At 43.7% G+C, this 20498-nt stretch overlaps 3 protein-coding genes across 6 annotated transcripts in view; 2 read left to right on the top strand and 1 right to left on the bottom strand.

The window, feature by feature from the left end:
• The window catches only part of LOC146646334 (palmitoyltransferase ZDHHC14-like), a 65930-nt gene extending 59115 nt beyond the window's left edge, over window positions 1–6815 (top strand). For 3 of the 4 annotated variants that reach the window (XM_085391624.1, XM_085391626.1, XM_085391627.1), the window contains exons 9-10: window positions 1734–1839; window positions 5823–6815. In XM_085391624.1, coding sequence (XP_085247750.1) covers window positions 1734–1839; window positions 5823–6293 — 577 coding nt within the window. In that variant the 3' untranslated portion in view covers window positions 6294–6815. The remainder of the gene's footprint in view (window positions 1–1733; window positions 1840–5822) is intronic. The other variant, XM_085391628.1, reaches the window with a different exon arrangement.
• A 1578-nt stretch (window positions 6816–8393) lies between these two features.
• On the bottom strand, window positions 8394–12512 carry lgals8b (galectin 8b). Its single transcript, XM_085391629.1, has 8 exons — window positions 12243–12512; window positions 11970–12058; window positions 9638–9848; window positions 9442–9561; window positions 9345–9371; window positions 9174–9262; window positions 8920–9085; window positions 8394–8837 (listed from the first exon to the last, which is right to left on the bottom strand). The coding sequence occupies exons 1-8, from the start codon at window positions 12279–12281 to the stop codon at window positions 8688–8690; spliced, it is 891 nt and encodes a 296-aa protein (XP_085247755.1). The 5' UTR covers window positions 12282–12512; the 3' UTR covers window positions 8394–8687.
• Window positions 12513–18005: 5493 nt separating this feature from the next.
• Window positions 18006–19565, top strand: LOC146646332 (uncharacterized). Its single transcript, XM_085392284.1, has 2 exons — window positions 18006–18697; window positions 18933–19565. The coding sequence occupies exons 1-2, from the start codon at window positions 18635–18637 to the stop codon at window positions 19365–19367; spliced, it is 498 nt and encodes a 165-aa protein (XP_085248410.1). The 5' UTR covers window positions 18006–18634; the 3' UTR covers window positions 19368–19565.
• The last annotated feature ends 933 nt before the right edge of the window (window positions 19566–20498 follow it).

Raw genomic sequence — 20498 nt, 5'->3', positions numbered from 1 at the left:
ATGGTGACTATTGTGCAAATTCATTACTTTACAAACCCGTCTCTGCCAGTGCCCATTCTCATTACTCATCCGTGAATCTGAAGTCGCCGTTTCCTCTGATTTTTATGGCTTGGTGGTTAGAAATGAGGCGCCACCTTGGATCGACTCTGTCAGAACAGCACAAATATCTTTTTATCCTGAGGAATTTTCAGCTTTTAACGTTGCATTTAAGTACCTGCAGAGTTCCTCAGTATATGCACATGTATAAGAACAGCAATGATGTGTCAGTGTGTTTGACTCTTCTGTGATTTTGCCGTCACAAGCTATGCATCTCCCATAACGGCTGCAGCGGGTGGCAAAGGAGAGTCCTCGGCTCACAGGTGTGTGTGTGTGTGTGTGTGTGTGTGTGTGTGTGTGTGTGTGTGTGTGGCGCCACAGGTGTCGCACAGCTGGCCTCACCTGCCTCTTGGACTGAGCGAGCTCAGACCCACAGAGACAAAAGCCTTTTGTGTTTTACTCCCTGCACAGATTCTCCACTCAGACTTTCAAATGCATCAAACTGCAGGTTTCTGCTTCATTCCAGCTCAGTCCTGCTGGAGCTCACCGTCAGCACTTTGTGTTAAATTCTTATCGAGCTTGATGCCTCAGCTGTGTCCGATCGGCCTGTGTTTGGCTGATAAACAGCCCCTATCATCACACGGAGGCATCACTGTGCAAAGTTCAGCAGGTTCTTCTCTAACCAGCAGAGCTGTGCAGCATTAACCTTGGGTTGGAAATGATGGTTCACTCCACAGATGAGCGACTGTACAGTCACACTTAACAGAAAGTACGCCCTCATTCACTTCCAAGGTGCTGCATATCAGGACATAATAAGATTAGCTGCTCTTAAAATGAGGTAAATACAACCTCAGGTGACATAGTACGGTCTCAGTAATTATTTAACAAAAACTAAAACCATCCCTTCTGTAAGTAACAGCCAGCAGTGTGAGCACTTTGATAAAAGCAGAAGTTTTGGTGGTTTGTTGATCTGAAGCATCCGAGCATGACCGATTGTCAGTAGGGTGTCAGAGGGCAATGTGCCCAGAGCCACAGGGTATCGGCACGAGGTCATCAACAGGACAGTGATCCCACACACGGCAGCAACGGTCCAGTGAAAGTCCAACCTCAACCCTGACTGAATGCTGTAGTGGCACCTTCAGAGAGATGTCTGCACAACTGACTGAGAGCAACGCTGCAAAGAAAGAGGACAACACTGTCACAGAAAATCATTACTGTAAATTACTGCAGCCAAAGGTGTCGCCACAAGCTACTGAATCATGGGGCGGGCTCAGTTTTTCACAGGGCCGTTTGTTAAATGATGACATGCTGGAACGGGTCATGTGTTGTGCATCTGAGACTGTATTTAAATCATTTTAGAAGCTGGTATTTCCTGACCTGCAGCAGTGGTATCAGAAAATAGTTCACACCGCACACAGTAGTTATCTTTGCTTTTATTGTCAACAGTAAAACCACAGGGTCAGAGTTTAATAAAAGTCTCTCTGTTAGAGCGACAAAGCTCTTTTGTTCATTTGTTTCATTCCGTTTCTTTCTTTGGTCGTCTGCTGACCCACAGCGAGATCAACTCGACCTTTTCCTTTCTGGTTAAAGCAGGACGGGCCTGTCGGAGCTGTGTGTTGTGTTATTGTGCTGCTGAGTGACCTTTGCTGTGTAATGTTTGCTGACGGTAACGATGTTCTCGGCTTTTCTCCCATTAGTCTCATCGACAGACGCGGCTTCGTCGAGGCAGACGTGCCACAGTTGGCACCACCAACCAATGGTATCACTATATATGGCTCCACCCAGTCTCAGCAGAGCCACACGGTAAGACTGTTGACCGACGCCGCCACCACCCCCCTCCCACCTCCCTCTCCCCTCCAAATGCAGCTTTATGCATCACTTTGTCAGAAATGGCACAGAACAGTGTTTCATCTCTTTTCATGGTGAAACGATAACCAAATAAACTAAACCACGAAATTCATGTTTTTTGTCATGTTGTTTAGACGTGTATACCTGTAACTGCTTCACAATAAGAGCCACCCTGTGCAAAGAGCAGGATAATAAAGCACGCAGGATTTCAGCAACTATGAGCTAAAATACTTTAAAGAGTCTGCCTTCAGGTTCATTTTATCCTCAAGCTGCTTCCTAACGTTAGAGTTTATATAAAGTTGCAGTGAGTGTTGAAATCTGCACCTGATTTGTTCTGCACGTGTGAAAAGGCCTTCTTCCTGTTCCTTCCTTTCACAGTAAAAGCCCTTAGCATTTACACACTGACTGCTGTAAGGTGAAATGGCTTGTTTAAGCATTACATACAATTTTAACTTTGATTTCACTGGTTATGAAATAGAATATTTATTATTGTTATAAATAAAAAATTAATTACTTTTTCTTACTTCTCATATATGGAACTAATTAAACAAACTAAATTCTCCTTTTCAAGTGAACTTTTTGATCCATGTACACAAATTGTGAAGTTTATAATTATAATAATTATTATTATTATTGTAGAGGTCTAGCATAGATTATTTTATCAGTGTGTATGGCTGGAGAATTAGACCAACGAAGATCAAATGTTGCTTTATTTGTAAAATCTGAAACGTCCTAATAAACTGACTCGGAGAGGGGAGACGTGCTTCAGTAATATAAAGTTACAGCTGTCAGGTAGAAACAGTTTTAATAGTTTTAATCCGACTCTTGCATGAAAAAAAAAAATTTATGAGTTAATTATTTTTGTAATTTTAGCATTGACAGGAAGTACGTCTGTTTTCGCACACGTGTAGAACAAATCTGGTTTCCTGGCGTGGATCAGGTTGTCCTGCCCTCGTGCGGCTGCCGTGAACGATGCCGACGGTCGACTCTCTAATGATGATCTCAGATTTAAGAATGTAGAGGCATCCCGCGCTGGCCCGGATAACTGGGCCCAGGCACGGAGGCTGGACGCCGCTGAATCACACACAGCTTGGTTTTTTTCTGGTCTGGGAAAGTAAATCCAGTTAGTGTCTCTCATCGCTAGATTGAGATGGATGAAGCTGCTCTAGATTACAGCAGGCGAGTTCTCAGAGTCTGCACGAACCACGTCGTGTTTCTTTAAATCAGGTCGGCAGGTGGGGGTTATGTTGATGTGGTGGCCTGGAGTCTCTGATTTCTGGTCAGCTGCTCATAAGACGCTCACTCTGAAATCTTATGGAAACTCCTGGAATCGGCACATTTGGAGGATGCTTGTTCAACTTTTTCACTTTGCAGTTGTTTTTATTAAATACACCTGAACATTCTGGCTGTCAGATTATTTTGAATAATGCTATTTATTCCAAATTAAGTGAAGGAAAAATGATGATTTCCTTTATTCGAATGGATTTTGTTGTGCTGAATCTAAATATGATAAAAAAAAAACTAAAACAGCTGATTGATTACAGTTTAATTGTTGCACATTATGTGCTTATAAGCTCATGCCTTGTCACCTGTTTATGTTATGTTACAGATTAGCCAACGCTTTGTGCACAAACTAACACAAAATACTGTCAGTATTGAGGACAAACACAGAGCCAAGATTCCACAGGAGGCAGGGACGCGGTCTTTGGAGTTTCCTTTGCACAAAATATAGAGAAGAAAATATTTAAATCAAGTGTTTAAACAGTTACAAAGTTTGAGATGCAGTTTACTGCAAATTGCACAGGCCGTGAACAGGTTTTTGTGCAGTGTCAGGCTGAGTCCCGACACACTCGTGGCGTCCAGTTTACCTCCTCGCACACAGCTACTGAACACCTTTCCCTCTGCCGTGTCCTTGTTGGCACAGAGGCTCGACCTCGTCCTGGTTATTCTCACCGAGATGTTAAACGCTGACGTCATCAGTCATGATCTCTTGAATGGACCGTTGGGCTGAAAGCCACGGGAACATTCCCCAATGTTAGCACGTCCACAAATAACCACCATCTGTCTCCTGTAGCGGTCATGATGAGCAGCCGCAGTCGTCCTGGCTGTTTGCCTGGACGCCGTCAGTGCTTAACGTGTAGCTGTCCAGGTCTGGGACCTGTGTGTGTGTGTGTGTGTGTGTGTGTGTAAACGAGTTCTTTAGTGTATTTAAATCAGATTTTTGATTAAAAGCAAACAGTTGTTGGTGTGTGTCGCACGTTAAGCCGGGCATTTTTAGCTCCGTGTTGGCAAACGCGCGTTTGTTTCTTTGTGATGCAGCTTTAAATCGACGGAGACTTTTTAAGCTGTTGCCACGGTAACTGCGTGTGAAACGATGTCATTGCACTTTGATAAACAAACCCTGCTTTCTGGATTTGACTCAGTAAAAGGAGAGAGACTGACTGCAGTCATCACAGGCCTCCCTGAGAGGCTCACATCAGTTCCCACTTTAAGGAGGGGAGATCTCACAAAGCATCTCCGGACTTTAAAGCGCTCTGGTCAGATGTTCGAATGTCCCAGACCACTGTGTGACTTATTATCCGTTAATGTTGTCGGGAATAACACGCGTCACTCTAATCTCTCCAGTCCTCTTCAGATTTGTTTAAATATGAAACACAAGTAGAATCAGCTTTGTACAGCACGCTGCGAGAGCTGACACAAAAACTGTTTACCTGGCTGTACGAGACATGTGACTGCAAATAAAACTGTCCTAAATACCTGTAGAAACCTTGCTGTGCTCCTTCAGCAGGGCGTCAGTGTCTGAGTCACTCTGAGAGGGGGAGAGAGGCTCGCACATTAGCGGTAGAGGTCAGATTTACTGACACCAAAAGATTACTCTCAGGTTTGGTGCTCTGTGGTTCAGAGAAAATCCAAGTTTTTGGACATCTGAATAAAGCAGTGCGTCTCCTGACGACGTCTCAGGAACAGAGAAATGACTGTCTTCCTGTCATAGTATCCTTCTACTGAGGCAAAACCAGAGTAAATGTGGGCTGAATGTTGGGATTACAGGAATGTGAAAGCCCAACACGGCCTGTGGTCAGCAGCCCGTCTAGGTATTGTTTCTGCCTTGCTGCTAATGAGTCAGTCGGTGTTCACAAAGCCTGACAGCACTCTATTTTCCATCAAACACCAATGACGTAGCCTGGCGCTAACGTGGAGGTGAGCGTGTTTCCTGTCGTTGCAGTGCAACAACCTGAGCCTAGCTTCCATAAGTCGATACATGGAGGACTGATAACACTTAAAAGCACATCTGTTCTGCTGTCAAAGGTCGCTCGGCCTGTGTTTACATCATGTCTGTAATCTGCTCTTTTCAGGTCAGTGAGATTGAGGCAGAAAGGTGAGATGTGGAGGACGAACCTCTGTGCTTCCCATTTCCTCCCCGTGAGGCTTTGGGGTGGTGTGGGGCGGGAGGCTGCGTCACGGGGCTCTTCCTGATTATTATGCTTTTAATTTCTGGTACCTCTCACACCCTGTGGGCTTTTCATCTGCAGCTGCTCTGTAATATTGATGACTTTGTGGTGACAAACGGCTAACAGGGTTAAAGCTAACCTCTCTGTGGCTGATGTGTGTTATCGCCGACTCGGCGTCCTAACCCAGTTACCGCTCGTTATTGACACATCCACAGCGAGGCGATCAATAGGCCATGAAGCAGGGACTTAATAGCAGCTCTGTGTATTGAGCTGAGCGGCTGTGGCTCTGCATCCTAACGGGACACTAACACCTTCTCTTTCTTTCTCTCCCTTCCCTCCTTTGTCGTCTTCACGCCTTCCTTTCGTTTGTGTTTTCTTCTTTGCAATTTTCAAATTCTGCGTCACTGCCATCTCTCCCCCCCAATGTCTGTTGCTTTGACCCGCACACCCCCTCCCTCCTCCCTTCTCCTCGTTGGCGCTTTCTCTCAGTGTGACCAAGACCAGTGCATTCAGAGCACCAAATTCGTTTTGCAGGCCGCCGCCACCCCGCTACTCCAGCACCAGAGCAGCGAGCCTGTCATCCTAACCACATCCCCCGAAAACGGAGGGACGCTACCTGGCCGCGCCTCCCTCGCCCTGACGGGGCCCTGCACCTCACTGCCCCTCGGCCAGCCCACCCCTCCGACCTCCACCTCCAGCTTAAGCTGCCACGAGGCCGCCGACAAGCTGCCGGTCCATGGACACACCCTCACACACAACCACAGCAACCCCCTGCAGGAGTCGTTGTTCCAGCACCACTTCCTTACGCCAGAGGAAGTGCCGTCGCCGCCCGGCATGCTTCACTGCGGCAGCCCCATGGGCCACAGCCACACCACGCAGGCCGGCTTCTACGACCCGGCCAGCCAGGACTCGCTGCACGAGGACTCCGTCAGAGGGCTGGTGAAGCTCAGCTCCGTCTGACGCCCCCAATGAAAACACTGAGATCACCGAAGTCTGCTGACCCCCACCCACGCTCACAGGTGGTGGTTTAAACTCAGCTGTTGGAACCTGTGGACCTAAATCAGATTTGTCTTCTGACGTTTTTCTTCCCAAACGTTGCCGCTGGAGCTGGAAGATCCTTCCTGTTATTTTTGTTTGAAACTCCGGGGAAGTTTAATCCGTTAACTCTTTGGAAACTTCACAGGAGACGTTTCAGGTTTTTGTTCCACTTCAATCCAAAATAAAAGTTTGGGTGAGAAGGCTGAGCGTCGCAGCTCTGACTCACTACTTTTCTAAAACCTTCTCCTGTGTGCCCGTTGCTGATTGGACGGTGTCTTCTTGCCTTTTTTTCTTGGACATGGTCAGCAGTGCGATGGTTGATGTCTTCATGTTGCATATCATCAGGCTTTTCTATGTAAAAGAGACTGTTGTATTGTACTATGGTTATTACAACTTACAGATTATATTTCCTGTGGATATTAATAAAACCATCTTTTTATCACATTCGGCTGCGTTTCTATCGAAGGCGTTTGTGTGACAGTCATGTGATGCTGACGTTTTAACATTTATGGATGATTTTGAGCTCTTAGCTGGACGCACAGAAAAGGCCTGAAACAGAAGAGCTGTGGGTCCACACCTCAGAGGGTCAGTCTGTGGCCAAAGACGCTGATGGTTTGGTAGAAACTGACACTCCCACTTTAATGCTCTTCCACCCCCTTGTGGTCGAGCAGAAACACTGCAGCTAAGATTTAAATTTACATACTCTTATGAAACCAAGAGGAAAGGATATCAGCCTCATCTTTACTAACATTAGTGTGATGTCACACCAGCTGTAGGCTGACTTTAAAGGCTAAAAGACGGCGTGATGACTCACAGTTCTCTGTTGGTCTGCTGAGACGAACAAAAATCACATTATTATTTAAGGATCCCTGAATTTCAGTTTTTGACCAACAAAAGCCACAAAAATATCTGAGCCTCGTCATCAGTCTGTGACCCCTCTGTGGGCGGTTACAGTAAAACCATGTTTGTGTTTGGGAAGTTAAAGAATTGCAAACACAATTCCTGAAAGTTGGGAGGAATTAAAATGTAAATAATAAGATTTAAGGATATTCTTCTTAAACCCATAATTTATTCATAATAGAATATAAACAAAAAAACATTTCAAATATTCAAACTGAGAAGATGAAGCGCATTGGCTAATTTTGATTTTGAGGGCAGCAACATGTTTCTAAAAGTCTGCACACGTTTGAAATCTTCACATTTGTGTCAGGAACATTTTATAAACTGTTTTTTGTGAACCTCTGTTCTGTGTATTTTTTATTTTTTTTTAGTACCCAGTCACATGACTGCGCTGCTGAAAAATGTTCCTCCAGCTGCTTTTTAACCTTTTTCTCTTTGACGTTTTGCTGTCATCAAATTCAAAATGAGCTTTACATTTGATGTTTTCCTTTCTGTTATGAATGAAATTCAGGTTTATTTTGTTTTTATTTACGTGTTTTATTACTGGCGAGACAATTATGGAGAGCACACTTTTAAATCTTTGCTATGGGGGTCCAAATCCACGGAGGCCGGCGAACATGTGAGGCTATAAAATTTAAAAAAGGCTCCCGATGATGGATCTGAGGAGGTGAAGAATCGCTGAAGGCTGCTGATCATCCTCAGGTTTGAATGATAACAGCAGGATAACAGGAACACGTTTGTCATTAAATAATGTGTGACACATGCAGCCTGACTGGGTTACATTTTTAACCACAGGTGATTATAAAGGAGACGAGAGGGAACCTCAGATTACTGGAGCAGGACTCGCTCCTCTGACGGACCTGTCAGTTATTTAAATCTTATTATCTCGCGCTGCACAGAGTGCTGCCTGTCAGGTGTGTGGGACATTTTCATGTATTTCAAATATTATTTTAAAGTGATTAAAAACTAATGCAAATGAAAGCTGTGACTTCAATGATGCAGTAAAAACTGCACTTCCTGGATTTTGTTTTCTATGTGAGCTGTACAGAAGAATGCAGTCCTTGTATTTATTTCACTGTTTTGCTGACAGTCTTATAATTAACACGTAAGCAGAGCCAGGTGTCGAGAGCTTCTTAACATTCACATTTATTTCCGGGTTTAGTTACACAGGCTGTATCACAGCAGAGATGCACTAGAGACAAGAAAAGAAACGGTCCAGGGACACCACAGTCAGCTGCAGCACGGCTTACTGTCATGCATCATCCAGTCTCAGCTGGAAACCGTTCATTTAAGACCCGTCCACGGCCTCCGTGCCAGACTAGCTTAGAACCATCCACGCCCAGGTTGCTGTGGCTAAGCTAATTTAGCACGATAACCAGAACCCAGGAGCATCGGTGACGCCGGTTTCCATGCGAGTCACCACAGCTTGACGTCGGTGAGCTCCAGGTCTCCCATGATCTCCAGCTGGTCGATGCTGCTCAGGTCCTGCACCCGGTGTCTGAACTCGAACAGGTGCGAGCCGTTCACCGCCAGCTTGAACCGATGTGGCTGACAGAGGAGAAGGATCTGAGGAAGAAATTTTTAAAAAAGAGTCTCTGAAGAAGCAGAAGGCCTTTAAAAGCGTTGAGAAGCTGCAGGTGGTCCTTACCTCAAAGTATTCTCCTGAGGAGAATGGAAAGAAGGGCAGCTCCCGCTCCTCCTGACCCCAGGACTCACCCAGGTACGAGTTCCTGATGAACACGCTGGACTTCATGCGGGGGTTCAGGTGGAGAGCGATGTTCTCCGTCCGGCTGTTCCGGAGGTTCACGGTAAAACTGGAGCAACGTATGAGCGTGCATCACTGTGAGATGGGCGGTCCTGGATAACTCGCACACAGATTCATATACGTGTCTGAATGTTTACCTGTGAGGATACATGCTGACCTGCCCTTTGATTGTGATGTGCTGTCCTGGGCTCAGGCCTTTGAGGATGCTGCCTTTGTAAGGGAGGCTCTGAAACAGCAGTGAAACCTAAACGTCTGATAAGAGTTTGGACATGTGATCGAGTTTTAGCAGTTTAAAGGTAAAAACTCACCAGGTCCCCTGATTCTGAGAATATTGCCTGAGAGGGAGAAAACACATTTAGACACGAGCGGCAAAAAACCTGAAATATGAGAAAGACATGTACTCACTGAGTTTGGGATGTAGCCGATAGCGTTCACCCTGACTTTCCCACAGATGGAGAAGGTGTCAACCCTGTTCAGAGGAATTCTGTGCTTGTATTCCAGCAGGTGCGCTCCATTTACCGCCACCTGCAGGTGAACAAGGAGCGTTATCTTTCGGTTCCACATGCAGGCCTACCATCTCCACCAGCTCGGGCTCACAGACCTTGAAGGCGTCTTCATGCACCAGGATGATCGTCTCGAAGGGGGCGCCGCGCTTGTAGGGCAGCTGGTGGAGCGTCTCCTCTCTGCCCCAGCTCTCCTGCAGCAGGGAGTTGCACACCACACAGGGCGAGCCCTTGAAGCGAGGGCTGAAGTGGAGGGCGACGTCAGAGCGTGGTTTGGTGCTGCAGCCACTCGACAGGTCGATCTGAAACCTGCACAAAGTTTAACTGCCCATTAAATCATGTCGTGCATCAACGTTTAACTTAAACTCCACGTGGATGTAACTCCATCCTTTTATTCTGAACCCAGTTGGCAGAACAGCTGAGCTCTCAGATGTGATTTAAAGAAAAGAGAGAGAGACTTTGAGTGGTCTGACTGTAGCAGAGCTGGGAGCGATGCATGATCACCGAAGAGAATAACAACCTCATTGATATCAGCCAAACTGATCCTGGACCTGTTCTCTGCAACTGGAATTGAATGTGCACAGATCAGCACATCCAGGGTAACTTCTCAGCGATCCCAGTAAACCCAGCAGGAGGCGGGGTTTCAGCATCTGACCAATCAGGTTTACTGACAGTGAAGTGGCTGAGTGTACAGATGAAGACAAAGCTGACGAGTTAAATACAGACTGAGTGTGTGTGAGCATCCAGAGCTTTGCTCAGTCAGTCTGTGTTCATAAAGTTTATTTGAATCAGGAAGGAAAGAGTTGGCAGTGAACGGATCTTCATTAACCTCCTAAGACCTGAACTCTTCCACAGCAGCATTTTTAATTTCTCTTTGATATTTGGGCTCATTGGGGCCCGATGAATGTAAAAACAAAGAATTACCAGATTTTCTTTTTTACCTTATTTTTGTTTTTAAGAAAAATCAGAGCCACATATGAGGATATTCATTTAAAATTCTGATAGAACAGTGGCAGCATAATGTCCTCGTAAGTGGATATCAGGCCCTCGTAGAGCAAAATTGAGTATTTTGGTCTAAATAACCCAAAATGTGATGTCCACATATGTGGATGGAGGTCCTAGGAGGTTAAAGGAACATTTAGATGTGAGTGAGACATTTGATTGAGCTGCAGTGTCGGAGCTGTTTAAGGAAAGAGGAAATGTAAATAAATCAGGAATTAAGTTTCTATAGTTCTCACTGATGCTCATGACATAAAGACTTTGGATGGTAAAAACCGTCAGACCCTGTGAGGGTCCAGGAACAGCGGCACTTTTCTGATTGGCCAGCAGACGATGATTTCAAACCTGCTGATCTCTAATCTAGAAACAGAACTGAGCAGATTGGGTCTCCAGCATGAGTGAGAAGTGAACAGCTCTGTGAGAGGCTCCGGAGTTTTTGGGTCCTTGCTGCTACATCGTACCTAAACAGACACACAACCCCCCACGCACACTGTACACACCAAAATAATATCACATATCAATAACCAGTAACCTCAACATCGTTTCACCTTTTGATCAGAACCACGGACAGCACCTGCAGTCAGAGACGTTTGTGCTACAAACTCACAGCAGAAAGATTTAAGTTTCGTTTTATCAGCGAACATAAAACAGCTGTAACATCTGGAAACAACAAACCACAGGAGGCCTCGCTGTGTGTGGAAACACTATTTCAATAAAAACAAACTATTCACCATCACTTCCTCTTTTCAGCTTCACTCATTTGCTTCACATGTAATGCTGCTGCTTTCACCAAAATATGAATTACTGAATATTTCACGTCAGCAGGTTCTCGAGCATTTCCCCTCTGTGACAGAGCAGCATCGGTAACATGTGACAGCACACCTGCACAGATACAAGCTACCCTGCAATATAAAAATCATCTCAATCAGCAGCAGCTAGAACATTAAAGTTATACAAAGATCAATAATTATGGTTCAATAATATAATCTATATGATTGTGAAAGGTGCCACAGTTTATAATAAGCACTTTAAATATCCTTTGATTATACAACTTGTGAAACTATTAAGTATAAATAATTTTACAAATCAACACAAAATGAAGTTTTTGAATCTGCAGCAAAATCCATAAACCAAACTTGACAGGTGAGGGGCAGCCAATCAGAACAAAGGGGGCTTGTTTCAGGCAGGATGGACTGAGATGCTGCACTTAGTCCCAGAATAATATACAGAAGGATTATTGTGGACTTTAAATCAAGCAAAGCAGGTATGGAAGAGTTCAGTAATACAGTAAATATCACACACACCTGAAAACAGCGTCATGGGTCAACTTTCATTCTCTTTTAGCTGAAAATGTTTGCAGGGGGAGATTTTTTCTTTGTTAGTTTTCCTGCATGAACAGAACAAACTGCTGCTGTTTGATTTGAATCTTACCTGTCAGCATCGGGGGGGACGGTGCCCTGGACGATGATGATCTCCCCGGGGTGCAGGCCACCAGGTATGGGTCCAGTGTATGGGATCACCTGCAGAGCGGACATGGAAACCTCAGAGAGCCTCGTGTCTTCATTCGAGTGTGGTCAGACAGACAGATGTGGACAGGTGTGTGGGCAGATGTGCGGACAGCGCTAGAAACTGCATGCGTGCAGACAGCAGAGCATGCAGCCATCAGAGGGCTGATGGAGATGATGATAATAATAATCCGCTTACCGGATTCAGAACCGTGTGTTTAGCGTTAGCCACGGACATCGGGCCTCTCGTGTCGGACTGCGGCCTGCAGCTGTGCGGAAAAACGGCAGTCTGCGCAATGCGCGCCAAACGGGAGCGGGCTGGAGCTCTCCTGCGCTACACGGGGATGGAGGCAGTGGGCATCTTCTCTCCATCAGCCATTAACAGCTCGCGCATGCGCAAAATCCTACCATGTGATCGGCACCCGATCAACAACAACACGGATGAAGCCCACCCACGTGACCGTGAGAGCGTCACGTGAACCTGCAGGAAGTACATGACGTCAGTCATAATCTATCTGAGAACCTGGGAACATAACCCACGTAAAAATGTTAATAACTTATTTGTTAACTTTGTATGGAAGAATAAGCACCATCATCTAAAAAAATCATTGTTTGTGGACCTAAAGATAAAGGTGGTTTTGGCCTTCTGGACTTCATGGGTCCTGGACTATACATTTAAGGTGAAATGGCTAAAAGAACGCTTAAAATCTCCTGGATCATTATTGCATTTCATTCCACATAACATTTTTAGAAATGTTGGAGGTTTACACTTCCTATTGTCTTGTAGTTACAGTATATCAAAGTTACCAGTTAAAATGTCTGCATTTTATCAACAGGCATTGTTGGCTTGGAAATTATGTTATTCACATAACTTTTCTCCACATACATCTATTATCTGGAATAACGAATGTATTACTAAGAGGAACAAATCACTATATTTGCAGAATTGGATTGATAAAAATATAATCTATTTAAAAGACTTATTTGACTCTGAAGGCCAGCTACTTAGTTACAATGACTTTATTACAGAAAAAACATTCCCTATCAAATTTAAAGATTTTAGCTCTGTAATAAAGTCCGTTCCCAGCGGACTGACTGAGTTGATGAAAAGCTACAAAAACAGAACACACCACATGCATCCGTTAACACTCTTTATATAAATGGTATTGATTTCTTAAGCAAGAAATGCACCAATAAACATATTAGAGAATGTTTGTTTAATGCAAAGAAAATAACTCCAAGAGGGAAGTTTTTTTGGAATGCTATTTTTGATAATATCAACTGGGATAAAGCGTGGCTTGTTCCTTTTAGATTTTGTATTACAAACAAAGTTAGAGAATTACATTTGGAAATATTACATAACATATATCCATCCAACATGTACATTTCAAGATTCTGTGACATTGATAGAAAATGTACCTTTTGTAAAACTGAACTTGAAAGTGTTACTCATTTGTTTTATGGCTGTTCATATAGTGCTACATTTTGGAGAGAGCTTGAAAATTATATACTGTGCAAGACAACATACGAAATCAAAATTGAAGGGAAAAACATTATCACTTATTTTGAAACTAAAGAAAAAAAAAAGTGCCATTGTCAATGTTTATATCTTATTAGGGAAATTCCATATACATAAATGTACATTTCAAAACTCAACCCCATCATTTAATTTGTTTTTGATTGAAATTGAATATTATTTAAACTCTCTTAAATTAACTTCCAATAAAAAAGGTTTATCATTGATTGAAATTCATTCAGAAATGTTTAACAAATGAGCTGTCACGACTTTCAAGTACTAAATTATGAAGTCTGTCACATCCCCCCCCCTTTTTTTCACTTCTTTTTTTCTTTTTTTCCTTTATTTATTTGTCCTTCTTATTTCATTGTACTGTATATTGTTACTTTTATTTGCCTTGTATGTCTACTGTTCAGGCTGAACTGGAATGACTGGCTGTTCACTTTGTAATTTCAATAAAGTTTGAAAAAAAAGAGAACATAACCCACGTGATCTCCGGTGTTTTAATTAAATATCAGGATTCATTCAAAGGATTTAAAGAGTCTAATTAATTAATTGAACACCTGGTCCTCACCTGCAGGCAAGACGAGCAGCGGGAAGTATTTGAAACAATAATAATAATAATGCTGATGATGATGATGATGTTCAGGCTGTATAAAGTCTTCAAACCAAATATTAAAACGTGTGTTTGAGCGAACATTAGTACAACATTAGTACAACATTAGTACAACAAACCTTCGTTAATAATTTTATAACTTTTGTTAGTTTAAAAAATATTAACGTGAAGTTTAAACGTCTCGTGTTTTTAAACTAAACAAGATTTCTGAGTTTTTATTCTTTTTGTATGAAGCTGCCGGTTCGTCCCGATGACATGGGGAAGCAAAACTACGGAATCCCGGCAGGATCATGCATGAAGCATTAACACGTTTGCAGCAGTTACAGCAAGTGACCGTTAGAGGGCGCCATTTATTCATGATAGGTCAATATAATATAATATAATATAATATAATATAATATAATATAATATAATATAATATAAATATAAATATAATATAAATATAATGCAAATCTAAGATTGGACGATTGTGTGTCAAACACAAAGAAACATCATCTACCCGAGCAGCTTCTCAGGTGTCTAAGACCAAAACAATATCATTCATAATATTTGTGATAAAATCAACGAGAGATCAAATTCAAAAAACACAATCAAGAGCCATCAGTGAAGCTCTCATCTCAGTCTTCAAGGAGACGGTGAAGCTGATGAAAAGATAACAGAGCTGCAGAATAAATGAATGAGTTCCTCAGGCTCTGTTGAGACCATCAAAGAGGAGTGGAGGAGATCTGGTCCCTCAGGCCAATCGCAGCACCTCAGCTGTGCTGGACGTGGCACATCATCAGGAGAAACCACGACCTGTGATCACAGGATTCACCTCTTCTCCCCACACAGAGCCTTAGTATGGAACAATAAGGACATCTCATATAAACACCAGGTTCTCCTTTATCACATGTGGTTTGGTGACGGAGATGTGACCGTGGGTCAGATGTTTAATCAAAATGATTTTCTGTCTCATGCAGAGCAGTTCACACCGTATCGCCTCCTGTCAGTTGTTTCTTATTTAAAGACACACAGTCATCACTCATCATGTCCTACTGAACCAAACCAGCCTACACTTTATTAATGAGCTCAAACAGCACTGAGAAGACCCAACCTGGTCAAATCAAGACAATATGTTCGTGACACCCTCAACATATGAGACTTTTGTTAAATTATATCCAACTTTTTTTTTGCCATGCTTTGTTTTGGAGGATAGAAAAATCTGTCTCCGAAGCCACCAGGCTCCTGACAGGTGGAAGGCTCATCCTGATTGGACAAAGCAGACATCCTTCATGGAGATGAACTCACGCAGGTGCCAACGGCTGTGTCCCAACTCAGGGGCTGTGTCCCAATTAAGAGACTGCACGCTTGAAGTACGCATTTTAAGTGCGGTTACGTCACCGCCACGCGACGACGGCTGTCCCAGTTCGAAGTGTGCTTCAAATGCATACTCCAAATGCGCCGTCGATTCCCCCAAATATCAAGCGTGGTCCGGTGCACGCTTCGTGGTCCCATATATCCCACAATTCATAGCGTGGCGGTGGGTGTGGATAATTTTGCTGCAAATTACGGCAGAAGGGAGCGGCCGAAGAGGGGTTTTCTTTTCAAAACTTTATTGAAATTATAAAGCGAACAGTCAGTCATTCCAGTTCAGTTTGTACAGTAGACATACAAGGCAAATAAGAGTAACAATATACAGTACAATGAAATAAGAAGGATAAATAAATAAATGATAAAAAAAAAAAAGAAAAAAGGGGGGGAATGTGACAGACTTCATAACAACTTTGTACTTGAAAGTTGTGACAGCTCATTCCTTAAACATTTCTGAATGAATTTCAATCAATGATAAATTAACTTCCAATAAAAAAAGTTTAAGAGTTTAAGTAATATTCAATTTCAATCAAAAACAAATTAAATGATGGGGTTTAGTTTTGAAATTGACATTTATGTATGTGGAATTTCCCTAATAAGTTGGAGCGGCCGAAGAGTGAACTGTCAAAAGTACTGAATATGACGACACTTATGTGCTAATGTTTAATAATTAAAGTCAGTCATATGTCCACAAACACACAACAAGCTGAAAGTCAGTGATATATGGACACACACACACACACACACACACACACACACACACGGAGTGCAGAATTATTAGGCAAGTTGTATTTTTGAGGAATAATTTTATTATTGAACAACAACCATGTTCTCAATGAACCCAAAAAACTCATTAATATCAAAGCTGAATGTTTCTGGAAGTAGTTTTTAGTTTTAGCTATTTTAGGGGGATATCTGTGTGTGCAGGTGACTATTACTGTGCATAATTATTAGGCAACTTAACAAAAAACAAATATATACCCATTTCAATTATTTATTTTCACCAGTGAAACCAATATAACATCTCCACATTCACAAATATACATTTCTGACATTCAAAAACAAAACAAAAACAAATCAGCGACCAATATAGCCACCTTTCTTTGCAAGGACACTCAAAAGCCTGCCATCCATGGATTCTGTCAGTGTTTTGATCTGTTCACCATCAACATTGCGTGCAGCAGCAACCACAGCCTCCCAGACACTGTTCAGAGAGGTGTACTGTTTTCCCTCCTTGTAAATCTCACATTTGATGATGGACCACAGGTTCTCAATGGGGTTCAGATCAGATGAACAAGGAGGCCATGTCATTAGTTTTTCTTCTTTTATACCCTTTCTTGCCAGCCACGCTGTGGAGTACTTGGACGTGTGTGATGGAGCATTGTCCTGCATGAAAATCATGTTTTTCTTGAAGGATGCAGACTTCTTCCTGTACCACTGCTTGAAGAAGGTGTCTTCCAGAAACTGGCAGTAGGACTGGGAGTTGAGCTTGACTCCATCCTCAACCCGAAAAGGCCCCACAAGCTCATCTTTGATGATACCAGCCCAAACCAGTACTCCACCTCCACCTTGCTGGCGTCTGAGTCGGACTGGAGCTCTCTGCCCTTTACCAATCCAGCCACGGGCCCATCCATCTGGCCCATCAAGACTCACTCTCATTTCATCAGTCCATAAAACCTTAGAAAAACCAGTCTTGAGATATTTCTTGGCCCAGTCTTGACGTTTCAGCTTGTGTGTCTTGTTCAGTGGTGGTCGTCTTTCAGCCTTTCTTACCTTGGCCATGTCTCTGAGTATTGCACACCTTGTGCTTTTGGGCACTCCAGTGATGTTGCAGCTCTGAAATATGGCCAAACTGGTGGCAAGTGGCATCTTGGCAGCTGCACGCTTGACTTTTATCAGTTCATGGGCAGTTATTTTGCGCCTTGATTTTTCCACACGCTTCTTGCGACCCTGTTGACTATCTTGAATGAAACGCTTGATTGTTCGATGATCACGCTTCAGAAGCTTTGCAATTTTGAGACTGCTGCATCCCTCTGCAAGATATCTCACTATTTTAGACTTTTCTGAGCCTGTCAAGTCCTTCTTTTAACCCGGTTACCCAAAGGAAAGGAAGTTGCCTAATAATTATGCACACCTGATATAGGGTGTTGATGTCATTAGACCACACCCCTTCTCATTACAGAGATGCACATCACCTAATATGCTTAATTGGTAGTAGGCTTTCGAGCCTATACAGCTTGGAGTAAGACAACATGCATGAAGAGGACGATGTGGACAAAATACTCATTTGCCTAATAATTCTGCACTCCCTGTATATATATATATATATATATATATATATATATATATATATATATATATATATATATATATATATATATTTACATTACCACAGTGAGTTGACTTTAGTCTCATGAACAACATTAACTAATTATTATTTACTAACTAATCTTAAATGACTGTTCAGCACAGAAATGAAGCCCAACAATCATGTTTTACAGTCCCGTGGTCTCAGCCTCAGATACTCAACTAATCAAAGTGATGTCATGACAAAAATGAATGACCAACAAAACATTTTTCTCCTTCATTTCTGTCAAACAAAGCTGTATGTAACGTGTCTCGCGGTTAGTATCATGGTTGCTAGGCAACCTGAACAGCGCGACGAAGCGTATACCGTCCCATTTTACAAGCCTCTCACTTCCGCACTTCTCGTACTCATAGTACGCACCGTACGTAGTACGCGTAGTGCGCGTACTTCAAGCGTGCAGACCCTGAATTGGGACATAGCCAACGACTCAGACAGATAGAAGCATGCAGACATAAATTTCATCACATGCAATAAATAACTGCAAAAAATGTACTTTTTTTTACAATTTGTTGTACTTTTCGGTTTGTTTGGTTGTTCTGGATCATCATTGGTTAAATATGTGTTTACAAATAAAAACAACATTAGGTGTTAAACATGATCACGGTTGACTTGAGAAGCGACATCTGCGACATCCCGTGAACGCAGCAGATAGGGGTGTGTCGAGGCGTGGGGGCTATAAAAGGTGGGCTGTGCGCCTCTGTGATCAATCACCTTTCCTCCCCCCAGCAGAGCACAGCCGACATGAAGACGCTGCGTGTGGTCGTCCTCGCATCGCTGCTGCTGATTCTCCAGCTCAGCTCACAGGTGAGTTACGTTTTTGTCCAAGTGTGGTGAGTGTCGTGTTCGTGCTGAGGAGTTGCATTACGTTAAGAAGCTTTAAATGTCGCGTGGAGGGGCAGGAGAGGCTGCGGGACAAACTTTTTGTCAAACGTTAAATTTAAACACCTGATCAAAGGTGGAGGTAACTCTAAGGGCCTCTCAGCCTCCCCACGGTGTGCAGCCGCACTTCCTCAGCTTCATGGCGTCTCTTGTGTTGCAGATGGCCCGGGGGCACGTGTCCACGGCGTCCCCAGCGTCCACGATCAAGTCGTCCACGATCAAGTCCTCCACGGTCAGCCCGTCCACGGCGTCCATGATCAAGTCCACGATCAAGTCCTCCACGGTCAGCCCGTCCACGATCAAGTCCTCCACGGTCAGCCCGTCCACGATCAAGTCCTCCACGGTCAGCCATTCCACGGCGTCCACGGTCAAGTCCTCCACGCTCAGCGCATCTACGTTGTCCACTATGACCGCGGTGTCCACAGTAAAGTCCTCCACGGTGAAGGCAGTCTCTGCCACGGCGTCCACACTTTCCACTGTGAAGACTGCGACTTCTCCAAGAAGCAGGCCTCCGACAGGGACCGGCTCCCGGGGACCCGCCGCCTGCACTCCGCTGCTGGCTCTGTTGGCTCTCCTCCACAGCTGGTCCGGATGACTGGATCCGGATCGGCCTGGACTCCGTGGAAACTTGGAAAGGAGGTTTAATAAAAAGCTGTTTCCTCCTGAACTCTGAGAACAGGAGTGAGTCATGGAGGTGCTCCTGTTTCCGGTGTCACTGACTATGAAGTTTGTCTAAATGCTGTAAAACATTTGGGACTGAAAGGCTGTGCTTTGATGTCAACTGAATAAAACTTAAAATCTAAGACCACGTGACTGTTTCCTTCCTGTGCGGGAAAAGTGAAGCTGCATGAGTGAGTTCAGAGCCCCGATGGTCTGACCCGCTGTGGCTCAGTCACACCAGGTCTGATTATCAGGCTCCTTCAGCCTCTTAATCTGGTTTCAGCTATTTTAAATTGGCACCCTAACCCTGACGAGAAAATCTGAGCTTCCTGTGGTAATGCTAGTCAACACAGGGCACACCTGCTGCCTCACATGTGGTGAACTTAGGTCTAAGCCTCCAGATTCAGAAGTTTCTGTGTGTACATGCAGAAAGGTTTTAATTTGGAACTCAAATTTACAGCTAACATAAATGTAAAACTGCTTCGGGACTGAGACGTGACTGTGTCCATCTTATATACAGTGTATTCTAGAAGGTGCACTTTTACCAGCAGGATGCACCGTGGCTCAGTTTTTTTCTGAGGGGCCTGAAGTGTCTAAAGAAAATCTACCCACACCTTGACAAACATGTGCTGCTGGTATAAAGCAGGATGGATTGGTGCTCGCATGTTTACACCGAAGTCTGACTCTACTGTCCAAAATCAAAGGATCCAGCCTCTGTTTGCTAGTCTCCCTGTGAGTCACACCAGCTCACTCTGCTCATCAATAACAGCTCATAGCTCCACAGGCATGCTGGAGGGAGAGATCCCTCCCTGCACAGATACTTTCTGAATTATTAACAACCTTTAGTTTATTCAGACTTACACATCAGACCTGTTAACATTGGAAACATGTTGGTTAGAGAAACTACAACAGAAACGGGCCGAGTGAGAAGAGGACGTTTATGCAAAGTGATGAAGACGTGAGCGAGGTGTGTGGGTCTGTGAGGATGATGTAATCTTCCTCAAAATAAAACTGCGTATTTCCTTTACTGTTTGAGACGGGTGCTAGTTTCCTCTTTCTCTCACGC

The sequence above is a fragment of the Rhamphochromis longiceps genome, linkage group LG19 (genome assembly GCF_057381845.1).
Source record: "Rhamphochromis longiceps isolate RC_006_pf linkage group LG19, R_longiceps_female_GT1.1, whole genome shotgun sequence".
Lineage (NCBI taxonomy): Eukaryota > Metazoa > Chordata > Actinopteri > Cichliformes > Cichlidae > Rhamphochromis > Rhamphochromis longiceps.
The sequence above is the reverse complement of the archived record's forward strand: the minus strand, read 5'-3'. Positions and strand labels throughout refer to the sequence as shown.